The sequence below is a fragment of the Bos indicus genome, chromosome 11, assembly GCF_029378745.1.
Source record: "Bos indicus isolate NIAB-ARS_2022 breed Sahiwal x Tharparkar chromosome 11, NIAB-ARS_B.indTharparkar_mat_pri_1.0, whole genome shotgun sequence".
NCBI lineage: Eukaryota > Metazoa > Chordata > Mammalia > Artiodactyla > Bovidae > Bos > Bos indicus.
In genome coordinates this window covers 2,592,128-2,610,945 of record NC_091770.1, presented here as the reverse complement: position 1 = coordinate 2,610,945, position 18,818 = coordinate 2,592,128, and the positions used below count along the sequence as shown (strand labels likewise).

The following is an 18,818-nucleotide window of genomic DNA, read 5'->3' as shown; positions in this document are numbered from 1 at the left end:
CTCCAGGCCCTTCCGCCCTCAGCCAGAGTCCAGAGGACTGACCCTCATTGTCCACTGCATGGTTCAGCTCCACAGCCCAGGTTTGCTTCACGTGCCAGCCTTGGGGGCACTTCACAATCTCCCGGGCCTCCACGGGCTCTCCATTCTGGGGGTGGACAGACAGGGCGGGCCTACTGCAGCTGTCGTGGGCTCCCACCCCAGGAGCAGACAGTGCCTCTTATGTCTAGTGCCATCTGAGTGTTCACTTAATGTGCTTTCATGGGTTTGCCCTTCTGAACTGTACATGTACTTTTAAAAGGAAACTTTATATAAGCACTATCAGTTCTATATCAACTTTATATAACCACTCAACATAAGTAGGAAATAACCATACATATGACAATGAAAGTAAAATAGCATGACTGAATCTCAGGTGGATGCTGCTGCCTGCCCACACCCAAGCCAGCTCTGCCCTTGTGCGGAGGAGACCAGCCTGCAAAATGTGAGTTAATCTCGCTGTCCAGTCAGGAGTATGTCAAGGCTGTATATTGTCACCCTGTTTATTTAACTTATATGCAGAGTACATCATGCAAGATACCAGGCTGGATAAAGCACAAGCTGGAATCAAGATTGCCAGGAGAAACAATCCCAGATATGCAGATGACACCATTCTTATGGCAGAAAGCAAAGAACTAAAGAGCCTCTTGATGAAAGTGAAACGAGAGTGAAAAAAACTGGCTTAAAACTCAACATTCAAAAAACTAAGATCCAACAGATGGGGAAACAATGGGAACAGTGATAGACTTTATTTTGGGGGGCTCCAGATGACTGCAGCCATGAAATTAAAAGACGCTTGCTCCCTGGAAGAAAAGTTATGACCAACCTAGATAGCAGACTAAAAAGCATAGACATTACTTTGCCAAAAAAGGTCCGTCTAGTCAAGGCTGTGGTTTTTCCAGCGGTCATGTATGGATGTGAGAGTTGGACTATAAAGAAAGCTGAGCGCTGAAGAATTGATGCTTTTGAACTGTGGTGTTAGAGAAGACTCTTGAGAATCCCTTGGAATACAAGGAGATCCAACGAGTCAATCCTAAAGGAGATCAGTCCTGACTATTCGTTGGAAGGACTGACGCTGAAGCTGAAACTCCAATACTTTGGCCACCTGATGCCAAAGAACTGACTCCTTGGAAAAGACACTGATGCTGGGAAAGATTGAAGGCGGAAGGAGAAGGGGATGACAGAGGATGAGATGGTTGGCTGACATCACCGACTCAGTGGACATGAGTCTGAGCGAGCTCCGGGAGTTGCTGATGGACAGGGAAGGCTGGTCTGCTGTAGCCCGTGGGGTCGCAAACAGTCGGACACGACTGAGTGGCTGAACTGAACTGACCCAGTCAGCAGCCACCAGCCTCCATGTGCGTGTGTTCAGTTGTGCAGCTGTGTCGGATTCTTTGCAACTTTATAGACCATGACCCACCAGGCTCCTCTGTCCGTGGGATTCTCCAGGCAAGAACTCTGGAGTGGGTTGCCATTTCCTCCTCCAAGGGCTCTTCCGAACCCAGGGATTGAACTTGTGTCTCCTGCATTGACAGGTGGATTCTTTACCACTGAGCCACCTGAGAAGCCCACCAGCCTGCTGGGGCTCCTTCTATTTAAGTTCACTAAAATGAAATAAAATTTGGGAATTCCCTCATGGTCCAATGGTTAAAACTCTGAGCTTCTACTGCCGGAGGCTCAGGTTTGATCCTTGGTCACAGAACTAAGATCCCACAGGCTGTGCAGTGTGGCCAAATAGAAAAGAAACAAAATGTAAAGTTCAGTTCCTCACTCCCACAAGGGCCACATTTCAGGCACGCAATAGCCACACGTGGACAGTGGTGATACAGAACATTTTTGATCATCACAGAAAGTTCTCTTGGACTCACAGACTTAGAAAATGAACTTACGGTTGCTAGGGGAGAAGGGATAGTTAGGGAGTTTGGCATGGACACGTACACACTGCTGAACTGAAAATGGATGATCAACAAGGACCTACTGGCTAGCACAGGGAAAGCTGCTTAACATTATGTGCCCGCCTGGATGGGAGGGGAGTGTGGGGGAGAACAGATATACGCATGTGTGAGGCTGAGTCCCTTTGCTGTCCACCTGAGACTATCACAACATTGTTAATTGGCTTTACTGCAATAAAAAACAAAAAGTTAAAAAAAACAAAAACGTTTTCTCGGGCAGTGTTGGTTTAGAGCAGCCCCAAACAGAGCCTCCTATTCTGGGTAAAAGCCCTGCCTTTACACGGGGGACGGAGACACTCTGCCGTTCTTCCAGTCCCACTTAGGGCAGCTCTTCCTGCCACCTTGGGATACAAACCCCATCAGTGCTCACCAGGGTCCCACTGATCCAGCGCTCCCAGCTTCCCAGGCCCCCCACCCCAGGAGCTGGATTGTCCCCCATGCCTTGCTCACCACATCCGTGTTGGGGATGGCGGCAGGCACCCAGGCCCCCACGGCATCCCGGCGCTGGTTCTCATACACCTCCTCCAGCACCTGGCTCTTGTTGATGTCCGTGTCCAGGAGCAGCCTGGGGGCGGCGAGACCCCAAGTTCCCAGCACTTCCCAGCACAAGTTCCCTGAGCTTACGGACCCCTGGGGTCCTCCTTCGCTGGCCAAGCACTCCCACACCTGGCAGCAGCACCTGCTCTGGGCAAGGCCAGGCAGCGGGGCCTACCGTGCAGGGTAGGGGGGTGGGCAGGGCCCCCCGGGACCAGGCTTCAGTGGCTGTATGCCTGCCTCCCTGAGTTGCTGCCTACTGGCCCTCCTGAAGTGCCAGCTCCAAGGCTGCCTGTCCAGGGGCCCCAGGCTCCAGGCCCCACGCCCCAGCCTCACCTCCTCTGAGGCTCCACTGTCCACGGACCCGCCCAGTGCCATCCGGGGGGCTCTCTGAAATCTTCCTTGGGAAGGGCCTTGTGCCCCGTGACGTCCGAGAAGTTGGGGCGGTGTTGCAGGAACTGCTGTCCCCACTGGTCCTTAAACTTGGCCTGGTTCTCGTACTGGGAGAGGGGAAACGTCAGCGCCTACAGCCCCCTCCGCACACCCGGCACCTGCCCAGAGCCTCCTACCCTGGGCTGTACGCGCCTCCTAGAAACAGGGAGCCAGAAAGAAAGGGCGTGGGACCTGCCTGGGGGCAGGAGCTGTGCCATCGCCTGTGATGGGACAGCATCTCCCCCGCTGTCCGTCAGCACAGGCAGATGCCATGAATCAAGTGCTCATATGCAGGCCCCTTTCAGCCACACACTCCCATTTCACGGGTGATGAGGCTGAGGCTCAGAGGTCACCTCTACCCCAGGTGGCTCAGCTATGGAGGAGTGGAGTGGGGCGGATGCCTGCATTAGAGCCTGCTGGTTGCCTGTGACGTGACCTGTCCTCCCCACGTCACTGGGGAGCCCAGTCCTGCTCCACCACTGCCACTGGGTCTGGAACTTTCTTCCGCGTTCCCCTGAGGGACACTCAGCCCCTGCTCCCTGCACTCATCCTAACCCTGCTCTGTCTCCGCGCCTCAAGTCCTACCATCTCTCCATCCACAGGATGCAACATAGGAACCATGAAAACAGGTTTTAACTCAGCTAAAAAGTCTGAAGTGTTAGTTGCTCAGTCGTGTCCGACTCTGCGAGTCATGGACTGTAGCCCGCCAACCTCCTCTGTCCATGGAACTCTCCAGGCAAGAATCTTGGAGTGGGTAGCCTTCTGCAGGGGAATCTTCCTGACCCAGGGACTGAAGCCAGGTCTCCTACATCGAAGGCAGATTCTTTACCACTGAGCCACCTGGGAAGTCTGAAACTCAAAACTTATTTCCCCTCTACTCTCAGGACCTCTCGTGAGCCGTGTCCTCCCCCTCCTCTGATTGTAGAGCAGCCTCTGGCCGGCTGCTCGCCCAACCCCCTGGATTTATGGTTCTGAGGGAAGCTACCCCATTTCCAGTTCCTCTGTTTCAGAACTGCCCCTCCCCAGCTGAGGTGGGTAGAGGTCCCGGGCTGTCATGTTAATGATGGACAAGGACCCTGCAAGCAGTCTGAGCCTTACTCACTTCATGTGCCCTGAACTAACTGGGAGAAATTCCCTGTAAAGCTCCATCCCGGTGAAAGTGACTGGCTCCAAGGGACCACTCAGTTGCCCTCCTGTTACCAAGCCCATGGCTTGTCAACAAGGGACTCCTTTAGTCTCTGTCACTTCCCTCTAGCTCCTTTTACGGTTCTCAGATTCTGCCAGCAATCTTTTCTCCACCGTCGGAGTTGGGCTGGTGCCAAGTCACCCTCCCGCCAGCCCCCCCGCCTCGCCCCCACTCACCGTCTCTGCATACACGACCACTTCGCCCTGGCGGAGCAGCTCCAGGTCCCTGCTGTCAGTCACGTTGCCGAGCCACATGCAGACCCGGAGCTGGGCGGGGAGGGTGTCCTTCTCTCCTTCTCCCTCTGGGTACTGAGTCAGAGGCAGGTCAGCAACCACAGGGGTTCAGGTCCCCCGGGGGCAGGGGCATGGGTTAGGGAGGGGCACACACACCTGCCCCTTCACCCTAAGCCCCGGGAGCAGGGGCTTCACACTGAGTTGGGTGACGAGCATAACAGAGTCTTGTGCAGGCTGTGGGGTGCAGGAGTGCGGAGGGGCAGGGCCACTAGGGAGCCTGGAAGTGCTCTGGGGAGTGGTGGTGCTGATGGTGACGCTGATGATGACGCTTGCTGTGTGATGTGCCAGGCACTGTGCTAAGCACCACACATGTCACGTATGCTCTGATGCTCACACACCACTACAGAATGAGTACCTTCATCACCAGCCCATTTCACAGAGGAGCAGGCTGAGGCCGGACACAGTCGGCCCCAACTCACACAAGCCAGTGAGCCACAGAACCAGGATTCAAGTCTCAGTGTTCTTGTAAGATAAGGACTCAGATGGACACCGTTGGGACGGAGCCTTCCATGACAGCGGGAAGGGCAATGGGGAGCCAGGGAGTCTTTGAGAAACTGCCTTGCCGGGGGCGGGAGGGGGAAGCCTGGAGGTTAGGACTGTCTTCAGGACTGGAGACTTGTGTTCAGTCAGCCTTATTTATGGATTGCATCTGATAGGAAGGGCTGGAGCCCAAACCTTAAAGGCATTAAATATGTAGATAGCAGCCAATCATGGACCAGGGGATAGGGAACAGGGACAGGACCAAGTGAGGCTTGAGGACGATGGAGGGGACAAACTTGAGGAACATTTATGATGGGCATGGACTTGGCATCGGCTCCATGCCGATGGCCCCAGGCTCCCGCCTCCCTTTGTGTAAACTCCATTTCTCCTGGGAAAGGGCCCGGCAGAGAGGAAATGGGCATGCCCTCCAGAGGCTCATGGGGGCTCCCCAGGGTGGGGGTGGGGGGCGCAGGGCTTCTCCCTTGGGGTGTCCCCTGCCCTCTCCTCCCCTGAGGACCCCCAGCCTCCCCACCTGCAGAAATAGGGTCTGTGTCTTCCCGCAGAACCTGCCGGAGTGCCGGGCCCCATGTGGGGAGAACAGGATGCTGTGTGCAGGCACCTGAGCGTAGGCCGCCCGCTGCTCCCGGGCCATCAGCCAGATCATCACGTCCGGGAGGTTCATCTGCGGCTGCGGGCGCGAGAGCGTCAGGCCCGCCTGAGGAGCTGGCACCAGGGCCTGCTCCCGGCCGGAGCGTCTAGCACCCACCTCGGGGAGCACAGCATTGAGGCGGTACAGCCAGCCCTCTGCAGTGGCCACCATGTCCCTGGGGGGCGCCTGCTTGGCCTTCTGGGCCAGTTCCTGCAGAAGGAGGCGGCGGAGCTTCCACCTGTTCTTGTCCAGGTCGGTGGCTTTGGGCTGACTGGTCATGCAGGGCAGCGGCCGCCTGTGGCCAGGACCGGGGGAGCGGGGGCTGGTCTCCGTCCCATCTCACCTGCTCCCCACCCACCCAGCCTCAGTGTCCTCCCTGGACCGGAGAGCTTGCCCTACTGGTTGGCCCAGCTGACTGGTCCTCTGAGACCAAGTTGGCCGGAACAACTGGTCGACCTGGTGGACAGGCCTGCAGACACAGAGTGCAAGCCTGGCGAGTGGTAGGGAGCCCTGCCTGCCCTTCTCAGGAAGCACGCTTACTGTGGGTCTGGCCCTGGCTTCTCATACCTCCTGCTCCGGTCCTCCCAGCCCCCGCGGTGTGCCAGGCCCGTGCTCAGGACCTCCTCGTGGACAGAGGTGTGAGCTGTGAGAGGGGGGCCAACCAAACCCGGGGAGGAGGGGATCTAAGTGGGCTGCAGGCCCAAGAGAGGCCTTACAAGGGCTCTTCTTGTGGCGAGGAGTGATGGAGGAGAAGGTGTGGGCTGGGACGTGCAGGGCTTGTCTGGACAATGGAGAGAAGCTTGGTTTGATAAGATCATCAGGCGTGGATGTAGAGGGGGCAGTGATGAGAGGAGAGGTCAGGACCTCTCCTCTCTTTGGGGGGTCCCTGAATGGCAGAGAAGCAGCTCTGTTCTTTGGAGAGAGATCTGAGCTTATGTTTCCTGTGGAGGTAGGGGTGCGGGAGGGAGGCGGTAGGGTAGTTGTTCTGTAGGGTCTGGTCTGCACCCCAGGCCTTGTGTAGACTTGATCTAGCTCAGCCCTAGCCCCATGGGTAGGTGCCCCCTGCCCCTACTTGCAGTCCTCCACCAGCTCCCTCAGCAGTTTCTCCCACTGGGGAAGCAGAGCCGGGTCCCTCGGATTCCTCATGGACTTCAGGGTGTCCAGGTTGGCCTTCTGCCCAGCAGGAGAGAAGCAGTATGTGAGTGTGGGGCTCCCCTGGGACAGGCTGATTGGCCTAGGATGCTTTCAGCCAGGGCTTAGGGACCTTTGAGTTGGTGATGGACAGGGAAGCCTGGCGTGCTGCAGTCCATGGGGTCACAGAGAGTCGGACACGACTGAGCAACTGAACTGAACTGAACGGAGGGGTAACCTGGAGATGTCCATATCCAAAGCTGTCACATACCACTGAAGGCTAGGATTCCCTCCCAACTACCCTACAGAAAAAAATGGGTGGCAGGAAGAAGCCAGGATGTACCAGGACCATGGGTCACCGGGGAGGGGTCACAGGGTCTTGACCTCAGGCTTCCCTTCTGTTGGTGCGAGAAAGTCACATCTAAGGTGGGGGAACCAGGGGGGCTCTGCTGCCTAAAACTGCTCGGTGGCTTCCCCCCTCAACACACACCTAAGACTTTTTGTGATCTGACCCTTCCCAGCTCTGCTGGTCTTATTTCCTCATCACCTCCACACCCCAGCCACCCACGAACTTCCTAACACTATGGCTTTGCCCAGTGTTCCTTTCTCTGCACCCCGATCACTGACCCCAGCAAGACTCTGCTCAAATGTCATCTCCTTTTCCAGCAGCTCCTCTGACTCTCCTCTCTTCATCTCACCCGTCCCACCTGAGTCTCTCTGACCCTGTGGCTCTTAGCACCTGAATCTCCACCACAGCCCTGCCACTCTGTGCCCTAACTATTGCATGTCCGACTTCCCTGCTGGTGAAGACTGTGTCTACACATCCTCGTGTCTTCAGTGCTTGTGTCTGGCACCTCAACTGGTGTGGAATGCATGAGAGAGCTGAGTGACCAGATTCCTAAGGCTGCGGCTCCTTTCCCCAAGTCTCCCGTCAATGGCCTGGGTCCTGGGACTTCCCCAGTGGTCCAGTGGCTAAGACTCCGTGCTCCCGAGGCAGGTGGCCAGGGTCCCATCCTTGATCAGGGAACTAGATCCCAGATGCGGCAACTAACAGTTCGCATGCCACAACCAAAGACCCGGTGTAGACAAATTAAAAAAACAAAACACCAGGGGGCCTCCCCGGCCCCCCTCACGCCCCTGCCCACACAACTCACCAGGCGATCCCGCGTGAATTGGAGGAGGTTGAGGCAGTTCATACGGAAGCCGACGTCCTCCCAAAAGGAGGTCACGGCCACGACAGGCTTGGTGTTGTACCAGGGCACGTAATGGTAGATGTTCCCTGAAACACAGAGCCACGTGTGTGGGGAGGGGGTGTCTGAGGGACACCCCTCACCGTGTCCACTCTCAGAGGACCTTCCCTGGGCCACTCCATTCCTCTAGGGGGTGATCTGCTAAAGCATCCCAACCGGACCCCTCCCGCTGGAGGGTAGGCTGTGGGCCCGTTCAGGATGGATATGCTTTGATGAGCATAGCTGGCCTAACGGGGCCCTCACAGTGCTCCGTGTCACTCGGGTCACAAAGTCCGCAGTTCACAGGTGGGAAAACCCAAGCTAGTGATGGGAAGTGGTTTCCCTGCAATGGCTCAGCCAGGTGGTGTGATGTAGGCATTCAGTTCCAGAGCCTGTGCCCCTAACTCAGGCGAGATGCCAAGGCCCGGGTCTGCCTTGAGGTGGGGTCTTCCTTCTGGGTGTCGGGGCAGAGGAGGAGTGGGCCCTGGGTTCAGAGACCCAGAGTTTGGTTAGGGTGGGCAGACACCTGAGATAAAGGGCCTGCTTGTGCCGAGGAGGGGGATGGAGGGGCAGGCATGGTCAAAAGCCAGTGATGGGCCTGGCAGACTGGGCCCCCGGCCATGATTCTTATTGCAACAGGGGCAGAGAAAGCTAGATGAAACACATGGCATTCTTTTTCTGAGACATTTTGCTGAGTTGAAATAAAATCCACAGGAAACCGAAAATAAGGTCAAAGCAGAAAGTCTGTGAGGCAAGTGGAAGTAAAGTGGACATTTGTCCTCTGAGTTTCTGGAAAATCTTGGAGAACTGGCTGTTCTCTGTAACAACTGCCAGGGCCCAGAGGTCAGGAGAGACAGTCGAGCACTGTCTGAGGTGGGCAGTCTAGGAGGACACCCCTGTGACATAGGTTGAATTGTGTCCCCTGTAAAGCTATGTTGGGGATTTCCCTGTGGGCCAGTGGTTAAGAACCTGCCTTGCAATGCAGGGGACTTGGGTTTGATCCCTGGGGGAGGAATTAAGATCGCACACAACTCGGAGCAACTAGAGAGTCCGTGCACCACAACGAAAGATCCCACGCTTCTCAACAAAGACCCGACACAGCCAAATACATAGATCACTTTTTAAATCCAGAAACTAAAAGAAAACGGAAGAAAAGTTAAAAAATAAAAAGTTAAAAACCAGACAAAACTAATTGTCAGTTAGGAGAAGGACAGCAGCCCTTGGTGTGGGTTGGAGGGTGGCAGGTTCAAGGGGCCCCTGGGATGTTGGGATTTTGTTTCATGGTCTGAATGTTGTTATGTGGCTATGTTTGCTTTGCAATAATTCATTGAGCTGAATACTTTGGTTTGTGTACTTTTCCATAGATGTGTTATATTTGAACCAGAAGTCTATTCAAATCAGAAGTCTATTCAAGAATTATAAAAAAAAAAACAAAAAAAAACACTGGGATCAAAAAAGACAAAATATATAAAATCCAGTGTGTCAGTGGTGGAAAATGCTAAGGAGAAGGATGATGTGGGAGAGAGAGAGGGAGCTGCCAGAAGTTTTTTAATAGAATAGTTACCTATGGCTTTTCCTAAAAGATCTGGAAGAAATTATGCAGAATGCAGCCCAGAGAGATGAAAAATACAGAAGGAAGATTTACAAACGTGTGGAACAGCATGAGAAGTTCCACAGAGGACAGAGTAAATTTGAGAAGGAGCTAGAAGAGAGAAGGGTAAGAGGTCATTTTCAAAGAGCAAGTATCTTATAATTTTCCTGAATTGTTGGCAGGACACCAGTTTCAGACCCTCTCACTGAGTGTGACTCACAGGAATGATAAATAAACAGAGATCCAGGACTGGGGCTCTCAGATGTGAGCGAGCCGACACAAGATGGCAATTTTCTTCTGCTGCTCTTGGATAGCATACAAAAGCAACAAGGAGAAGGGAAATAACTCCATTTTCAGCAAAACAAGGAGACAGATACAGTCTGCAGGCTCAAAATACACATAAGGGCTGCCAGAGTCAGCTGTGAGTGCCCGAGGAGCTGCGAGGGTTGAAGGTTGACGGAAGTCACCTGGGGGTGGGGGGTGAGTGACAAGACACACAGCGGGAGCCACGGCTAGATGGGGGCAGAGTGCAGCTAAAACACACCCCCGGAGCGAACTCAGGACTCAGACGAGGATGTGTGAGCTGGCAAAACTCAGAAAAGGAACAGAAGAGAAAACAAAAACATTATAGGAAGGGAGACGGCACGAAAGGAAGCCCAACAGGGATCAGACTCAGCAGACAATCCAGCAAGAGGCAAAGAAAGAAGAAGGCAACCGGGGACCTCCCTGGTGGCCCAGGGGCTAATACTCTGTGCTCCCAGTGTCGGGGGCCCAGGGTTCGATCCCTGGCCAGGGAACTAGACCTCACATGCCACAATTAAAGATTCAGCATACCTCAATGAAGATTGGAAATCCTATATGCTGCAACTAAATCCCAGCGCAGCCAAATAAATAAAAGTAGACATTAAAAAAAGAAAAATGACCAAAATAAGATAGAAATAAAGAGCCGAAAAGGATCAGGGAGAAAATGACAGATACAGAAGAAAAGTAAGGAGAATTGTTAAGCCCATAAGTGGAGCCCCAATAGCAGAAAACCTGAACAATGGAACAGAATATTTAAAAACACAATTTAAGAAAACCCACCTGGAAAAAGGATAATCTTTTTAACAAATGATGATTGAAAAACTGAATACTCATATGAAAATTATTGATAATTCAAAAGGAACCATAGGGACCTTCCCTGGGGATCCAGTGGTTAAGACTCTGCAATTCCACTGCAGGAGTCAGGGTTTGATCCCTGATCAGGGAACTAAGATCCCATATACTGTGCCATGGCCAAAATAAGAACCATACAGCTCAATGTAAGAATTAAAACTGTAAAATCTTTAGAAGAAAAGGTAGAAAATCTTTATGACCTTGAGTTGGGCAGAGTTCTTAGATATGATACCATGAAAGAAAAAAAAGAAACTGAACTTCAGTCAGTTGAAAATGTTTGCAGTTCCAAAGATACCATTAAAAAAATGAAAAGACAAGCCACAGACTTTTTGCAAATCCTATATCTGATAAAGTATCCAGAACATATAAAGGACTCTTACAACTCAAGATAAACAATCCAACTGAAAAAATGGGCCAAGACTTGAATTAAACGTATAAACAAAGAAGACATATGAATGGCTAAGAGCATATGAAAAGATGCTCAGTACCATTTGATGTTAAGGAAATTCAAATTAAAGCCACAGTAAGATACCTGGCCCGGAGAAGGCAATGGCACCCCACTCCAGTACTCTTGCCTGGAAAATCCCATGGATGGAGGAGCCTGGTAGGCTGTAGTCCATGGGGTCGCTCAGAGTCGGACACAACTGAGCGACTTCCCTTTCACTTTTCACTTTCATGCATTGGAGAAGGAAATGGCAACCCACTCCAGTGTTCTTGCCTGGAGAATCCCAGGGACAGGGGAGCCTTGTGGGCTGCAGTCTATGGGGTTGCACAGTCGGACACGACTGAAGCGACTTAGCAGCAGCAGCAGCAGCAGCAAGATACCTGGCCACAATAAGAAATAAATAAACCACAAAGAGGAAGAAAATATTAGCAAAACCTATCTGACAAAGGAATTGTATCCTTGTAAAAGAACTTCTGCAATGTAAAGACAGACTCCCGTCTTTTTATAAAAAGACAAACAATGAAAGATAGGCAAAAACCTGAATGGTCCCTTCACTAAAGAAAGATATGTGAGCATGAACAGATGCTTAGTATTATTAGTGAGTAGAGAAATGGAAATTAAAATGAAGGGGAATTCTCTCGTGGTCCAGTGATTAGGGGTGCTTTCACTGCAGGGGCCAAGTCCCACCCCTAGTCAGAAAACTAAGATCCCACAAGCCACTTAGAGTGGCCAAAAAAATAAAAATTACAATTAGGTACAATTTCACACCCATAAGAATGTTTCAAATGGTAAAGGCTGACCATACCAAAGGTTGACAAGGACTTTGAACAAGGGAACACATTGCTGTGAGCGTGTAAAATGCTACAACCACGTGGGGAAAATGTTAGGTATTTTAAAACCAATACCATTGCTAGCTATTTACCCAAGAGAAGTGCAAGCTCATTTCCACCAAAAGACCTGGACCAGAATGTTCACAGCAGCTTTGCTCATAATACTCCAAAACTCGAATCAATCCAGATGTCCATAAACAGGGGAATGGATAAACTGTCATAGTCATACAACAGAATGCTATCAGATATAAAAAGGAGCCAAATATGATATAGGCAACCACACAGATGAATATTTAAAACACTTGTTGCTGTGTTTTAGTCGCTGAGTAGTGTCCGACTCTCTTGTGACCCCACGGACTGTAGCCCGCTAGACTCTCTGTCCATGGGATTTCTCAGGCAAGAATACTGGAGTGGGTAGCCATCTCCTCTTCCAGGAGATCTTCCCAGACTAGGGATGGAACCTGCATCTCCTGCATCTCCAGGCGGATTCTTTTCCCCTGAGCCACCACCTAAAATACTAGGCTGAGCTAAAGAAGCTATAGGAAAAGAAAGGGTACCATCTGTATGATCTCATTTACATGAAGTTGCAGAACAAGCAAAACAAGTCTACAGTGATAGAAAGCAAAGCATTGATTGCCCCCAGCGGTTGGGGAGGTTAACTGGAAAAAGGCCCGTGGCAGTTCTGTGGGATGATGGAAATTTCTGTCCATGATGTGTATGTGGATATATTGGGCTGGTCAAAATGTTTGAGTTTTTCCATAAGACGTTACAGAAAAACCCAGATGAACTTGAATGAGCCCAAATTCATCCAACTCACTGAAAGTCTGTGCATCTTATATTTCATAATACCTCAATAAAAAATATAAAGCCACCATTAAGAGAATGAAAAGCTTCAAACTTAGAGAAGATATTTAGAACATACTCACATCTGACAAAAGATTATTCCCAGAAAAAATAACGTAAAAATCAATAAGAAAAGTAGAGCCAATAGCTAATAGTTGGGCTTCCCTGGTGGCTCAGCTGGTAAAGAATCCTCCTGTAATGCGGGACATCTGGCTTCGATCCCTGGGTGGGGAAGATGCCCTGGAGAAGGGAAAGGCTACCCACTCCAGTATTCTGGCCTAGAGAATTCCATGGATTATATAGTCCACGGGGTCACAAAGAGTTGGACAACTGAGGATAATAGATAAAAGATCTCGATAGACTTTTTACAGACGAGGAAAGACAAATATTTGTAAACATACGAAAAGCTGCTCAACCTCCACCTATAATCAGGAAATTGTAAATCAAGATCTTGTAACATGCCCACCAGACTGGCAGGAATGAAAAGGCTAGGCAAGGTCAAGTCCTGGTGAGAACACAGAGTAATAAGAACTCTCATGCCACGCTGATTAGAGTGTAATTGGATATAATTACTTTTGCTTTGAATTTCTCTTCCACTCCTGGGTATATAATTTAGAGGAAGTCTTACACTTGTGACCGACAGATACGTACAAGAATGTTCACAGCAACATTATTATTGTAGAAAAAAGATAAAACCTCAATGTCTACGTATACCACATAATTTGTGGCATAATCTTACAATGGAATATACACAGATATGAAAATGAACTTCATTTATACATACCAATATAAAAATTTAATATTGAGAAAAAATGCAAAACAGAGGAATACAGACTGAAAGTTTCCATGTATATAAAAATGCAAAAACAGTATGCTCTTTAAGGTAGCATGCATAGGTGGTAAAAATAACGAAGGAAAGCAAGGATGTGATTATCATGAGACTCAGGGTTGTGGTTATTTCTTGGGTAAGTGGATCTGGAAAGAGCATACAGAGAACTTCTAAGATGCTGAGATAATTTTCTTCCTTTCTAAGAAAATTTTCTGCCTTTTAATCTGGGTGATGACTTCACAGGTACATATTTTATTATTTATTTTAAACTACACATATGCATTTAATATACTTTTGTATATATTTCATAATTTAAAAACATGTAGTTATGACCAACCTAGATAGCATATTGAAAAGCAGAGACATTACTTTGCTAACAAGGGTCCGTCTAGCCAAGGCTAAGGTTTTTCCAGTGGTCATGTATGGATGTGAAAGTTGGACTGTGAAGAAAGCTGAGCACCGAAGAATTGATGCTTTTGAACTGTGGTGTTGGAGAAGACTCTTGAGAGTCCCTTGGACTGCAAGGAGATCCAACCAGTCCATTCTGAAGGAGATCAGCCCTGGGATTTCTTTGGAAGGAATGATGCTAAAGCTGAAACTCCAGTACTTTGGCCACCTCATGCGAAGAGGTGATTCATTGGAAAAGACCCTGATGCTGGAAGGGATTGGGGGCAGGAGGAGAAGGGGACAACAGAGGATGAGATGGCTGGATGGCATCACTGACTGGATGGACGTGAGTCTGAGTGAACTCCGGGAGTTGGTGATGGACAGGGAGGACTGGCGTGCTGCGATTCATGGGGTCGCAAAGAGTCGGACACGACTGAGCGACTGAACTGAACTGAACTGCGAGCATTATGCTAAATGAAAGCAGCAGTTATCAAGGACCATACATTGATTCTATGTATATTAAATGTCCAGAATAGGAAGCACCAGAGGAGGGGCTTCCCATGTGGCTCAGATGGTAAAGAATCTTCCTGCAATGTGGGAGACCCAGGTTTGATCTCTGGGTGGGGAAGATCCCCTGGAGAAGGGGAATTGCTACGCACTCCAGTATTTTTGCCTGGAGAATTCCATGGACAGAGGCTACAGTCCATGGGGTCGCAAACAGCTGGACACACATAAGACAGGAAGTAGATTAGTGGTTGCCTAAGGTTGGGGAATTAGAGGAGAAATAGCAAATGACTGCTATTGGGTACAGGGTTTCTTTTTTGGACTGATAAAAATGTTGTAAAACTAATCACAGTGATCATAGCGCAATTCTGTGAATACTAAAAACTGTTTAACTGTATACTTTGCGTGGATTAATTGTATGGTGTGTGAATTGTATTTCCCCCAAAATAGCTGTTATTAAAAAAACAGGCAGACAAGTGGGATGCACAGAAAAGCTCTCGCATGATAAGAGGGTGAAGCTGACAAAGATGAGATAGTGTCTAGAGCCATGGTCCTCAAACTTTAGCATGCCGCCCCTTACCTGGACAACTTGTTGAAACCCAGATTGCTGTTCTGTTTTCAGATTCTGTAGATCTGGGGTGAGGCCAAGAATGTGCATTTCTATCAGTTCCCAGGTGATGCTGCTGGCCCAGGGACCACACTTTGGGAACCTTATAGTGCCCAATAAAAGTCCAGTGAGCATATATTAGATGAAAAGATGGGTGGGCGGATGGGTGGTTGGTTGGGTATTCGGGACAGTGGATGGTTGGTAGTTGAATGGATGAATGCACGGATAAGTGGATTCATGGATAGATAGAAGGTGGGCAGCTCTTTTGGGGGAAATACAATTCACACACCATACAACTGATCCATGCATGGCTGGATGAGGGTGGTTCAGAGTAGTAGGAGAGAAGATGGGATTGAGAAGCTGTGGTGTGGAAAGCATGGTAGAGAAGGGCTGGAAGTCAAAACCCAGTTGCAGCTCTTGTTATGGATTCACCACCTACTAGCTGTGCAGTGTTTGACAGGTGACTTTACCTCCCCGAAGCTCACTTTCCTCACATCTAACGTGGGTTAACAATGTCTGTGAATGTTCCTTGGGCTGAAAACCTTAAAAGGGCCAATCCAGAGCCGGACACGCAGTGGTTTCTCTCTACCCTTCAATTGGATCTGACTCTTACCATCGTATATCACTGGGCTGTACTGTGTGGTTGAGACGAGAGGCTTGTAACTCAGGTCCATCTTGTTTCCATAGTGACCAATGCTGACTTCAAATTGGATCAGGTCCTTAAAGTCAGGCATCATGGTGCAGGAAAGGAAGATGACGCACAGCCCATACTTCTGTCGGTTCTGGTGCTTCTAAAACAATAACCCCAACATCCCCAGCATGAGTCAAGGGATGAACAAAGCTATAGAGACAGGCAGGGAGGCAAGCATGAGGTGCCCGGTTTCTTTCATTCAGTGTGAGCCAGGCCATCCCTGAACTCCTGCCCTCTCTCAAAATTCTGCCTTGACTCCAACTCACGTGGCTGATCAAGGGAAGTTCCTCCCATGACTTCTATCACCTGGCCCCTCCACCCAGCCAGCCCTGGTCTTCTCTTCCTGAAGCCAGGCAGGAAGGTCTTCTCCTGGTCCGTCTAGGCTCTGAATTGGCCTGCCCCACCCCTCTTCTTCTGGTCTAAACACCTCCCTTGGATGAGACTGAGTGTGGGCGGGACTGTGTGGTAGAGGGTGCATACACGTGCACATCTGCTCTTGGCTTTTCTCAAGCCCTGTCCCCCCACCATGAGCCCATCTTCTCAGGTCCTCTGTCTGTCACATGAGCCCCTCTCTCATTTCTGTTGCCAACCACTGCCCTACTTTTGCATTCTCCCATTCTGTTCACTAACTCAAATCTCTCCTGCCTTAATAAATAACCCTCCCTCTCTCCTCTGAGCCCCTATTTATCTAGGACCTGATCTTGTCTCCTTTGACTTTGCAGCCAAGTTTTATTTTTTTGGTGGTGCTGCATGGCACGCAAGATTTTAGTTCCCCGATCAGGACCAGAAATCGAACCATGCCTCCTGCAGTGGAAGCACGGAGCCCTAACCACTGGACTGCCAGGGAAGTCCCTGCAGCCAACTTTCTCTAGACTTGCCTCTATGCACCATAAATAACTTCTCCCTCCCGCCTTCGGCTTCTCTCCTGACCCAAGGCTACTGGTGCCTTCCTCATTACCAGCACACACTTTTGGGTCCTCAGCTTTTCTGTCTGCCACATTCAGACTGTTCTGCTCTCTCCTTTCTGCAACTCTCCCCTCCAGAGGCTGCCCCAGTGTTCCCCTTTGCCAGCTCCTTCTCCATCTCCCTGCAACCCCCCTCCTTTTCCCTGCAATCTCATAGGCTGTGATTCTCAATGGGATCCAACCTCAGGTCCCTTCTCCTTTCATTCCATCTACACTCCCAGGGCAATTCCTCCATAATCTTGGGTAGATCCTGGTGTGCTGATGACAAATGTCTCTATCTAGCAGGCTTAGGGACTGGTCCCCGTGGGTGTCTCACAAGCACGGGTCAAAGATGGGATTCATCATGATAAATGGAATATTTCCTGCCATATTGGTAAACAAAACACATCACAGTCATTAGCAATTGCCACCCCTGATGGTGAGCTGGTGAGCCCTGAGGGAACTCAGGAAGGAAAGACTATCTGCCATCTAGCAGCCATCAGACTGCAGCCATTCCCCATGGTGAACCCTGAGGAAACTCAGGATGTGAAAACACGGATACCGGCCCCAGACAGGTGAGGTGCATATCAAAGGAATGAGGCCAGACTCTTGCATCTTCCCATACATAGAAAATACCTAAATTCCTTAACTTGAGATGTCTGGTTTTCCTTTAACAATGATCTTTTGATGTTCAGACTACCTGCTCTTTGTTGTAATACTTCTACATGACCTGGCTCCCCTCTTGCCTCCTCAGAGCAGTTCTCTCAGGGTTGAGATGCTGCCTCCAGGGCCTGAAGTCCTAAAAATTCCACTGAATAAAATATAACTCTCAACTTTTAGGTTGTGAATATTTCTTTAAGTCCACAATCATCTCCCTAGACCTGCTCTCCCTTCAGGGAGCCCATGTCTGACCCCCACCTCCCAACCTGAGGCAGAAGATGGGCGTTGGCCTCACTTCTTTTTCCTGTTGGTCAGTGACTTTGACCATTGTTTCCAAAGGGTCTCTGCTCTCTCCTCTCCAGCTCTCCTCCCCTGTGACTGTGTCCCCATGTCTCCTGAGTAAGTGGGTGGCCCAATTTTACTTTCATTTAAAGCTATGGTTTTTCCAGTAGTCATGTACAGATGTGAGAGTTGGACCATAAACAAGGTTGAGCTCCAAAGAACTGATGCTTTTGAAATGTGGTGTTGGAGAAGACTCTCGAGAGTATCTTGGACTACAAGGACTACCAGCCAATTCTAAAGGAAATCAATCCTGAATATTCCTTGAAAGGACTGATGCTGAAGCTGAAGCTCCAGTACTTTGGCCACCTGATGGGAAGAGCCAGCTCATTGGAAAAGACTCTGATGCTGGGAAAGACTGAGGGCAGGAGGAGAAGGGGGTGACAGAGGATGAGATGGTTGGGTGGCATCACCGATTCAATGGACATGAGTCTGAGCAAACTCCAGAAGATAGTGATGGACAGGGAAGCCTGGCATGCTGCAGTCCTTGGGGTCACAAAGAGTCAGATACAACTTAGCGACTGAACAACAACAAATCTATTTCTGACATGGCTCCTCCTGTCCCTTCCTGCCTCAGTGGTCCTCCTTGGCCTTCAGGAAGAAATGCAGACTCCTTAGAACATCATTTCTCCTTAACTAGATTGCATGTCTGTTAAATCTAAACCTTGTCTTTACTGGGTCCATTGACCTCCTGGGATTTGGCACAGCAGGAAGCCCCCACTGGGGCTTAGTAAAGACTCAGGTGGAGGGACTTCCCTGGTGGTCCAGTGGTTAAGACCTCCCCTTCCCATGCAGGGGGTGTGGGTTCAACCCCTGAGCGGGAGCTAAGATCCCACATGCCTTGTGGCCAACACATCAAAATGTAAAACAGAAGTAATATTATACAAATTCAATAAACACTTTAAAAATGGTCCACATCAAAAAATTCATTTAAAAAAGACTCAGCTGGATTGAGGAAACATCCCATACATTCAAAAAGAGCATTCCACTCCTGACCCAGGGCTTCTTGCAATGTCAGAGATGGGACCCAGAGGAGACTAGAGACAGGCAGAAGGGGTCTCTCTTCCTGGG

The 18,818-nt window shown here is 50.0% G+C and overlaps 1 protein-coding gene across 4 annotated transcripts in view; it reads right to left on the bottom strand.

Annotated features, from left to right (window-relative positions):
- Window positions 1-18,818, bottom strand: part of FER1L5 (fer-1 like family member 5) — a 53,931-nt gene that overhangs the window by 14,381 nt on the left and 20,732 nt on the right. For all 4 annotated transcript variants that reach the window (XM_070798213.1, XM_070798214.1, XM_070798216.1 and 1 more), the window contains 9 exons: window positions 15,727-15,904; window positions 7,848-7,972; window positions 6,635-6,735; window positions 5,680-5,857; window positions 5,446-5,601; window positions 4,317-4,448; window positions 2,859-3,022; window positions 2,439-2,553; window positions 43-145 (listed from right to left, as the gene is read on the bottom strand). In XM_070798213.1, coding sequence (XP_070654314.1) covers window positions 43-145; window positions 2,439-2,553; window positions 2,859-3,022; window positions 4,317-4,448; window positions 5,446-5,601; window positions 5,680-5,857; window positions 6,635-6,735; window positions 7,848-7,972; window positions 15,727-15,904 — 1,252 coding nt within the window. The remainder of the gene's footprint in view (window positions 1-42; window positions 146-2,438; window positions 2,554-2,858; window positions 3,023-4,316; window positions 4,449-5,445; window positions 5,602-5,679; window positions 5,858-6,634; window positions 6,736-7,847; window positions 7,973-15,726; window positions 15,905-18,818) is intronic.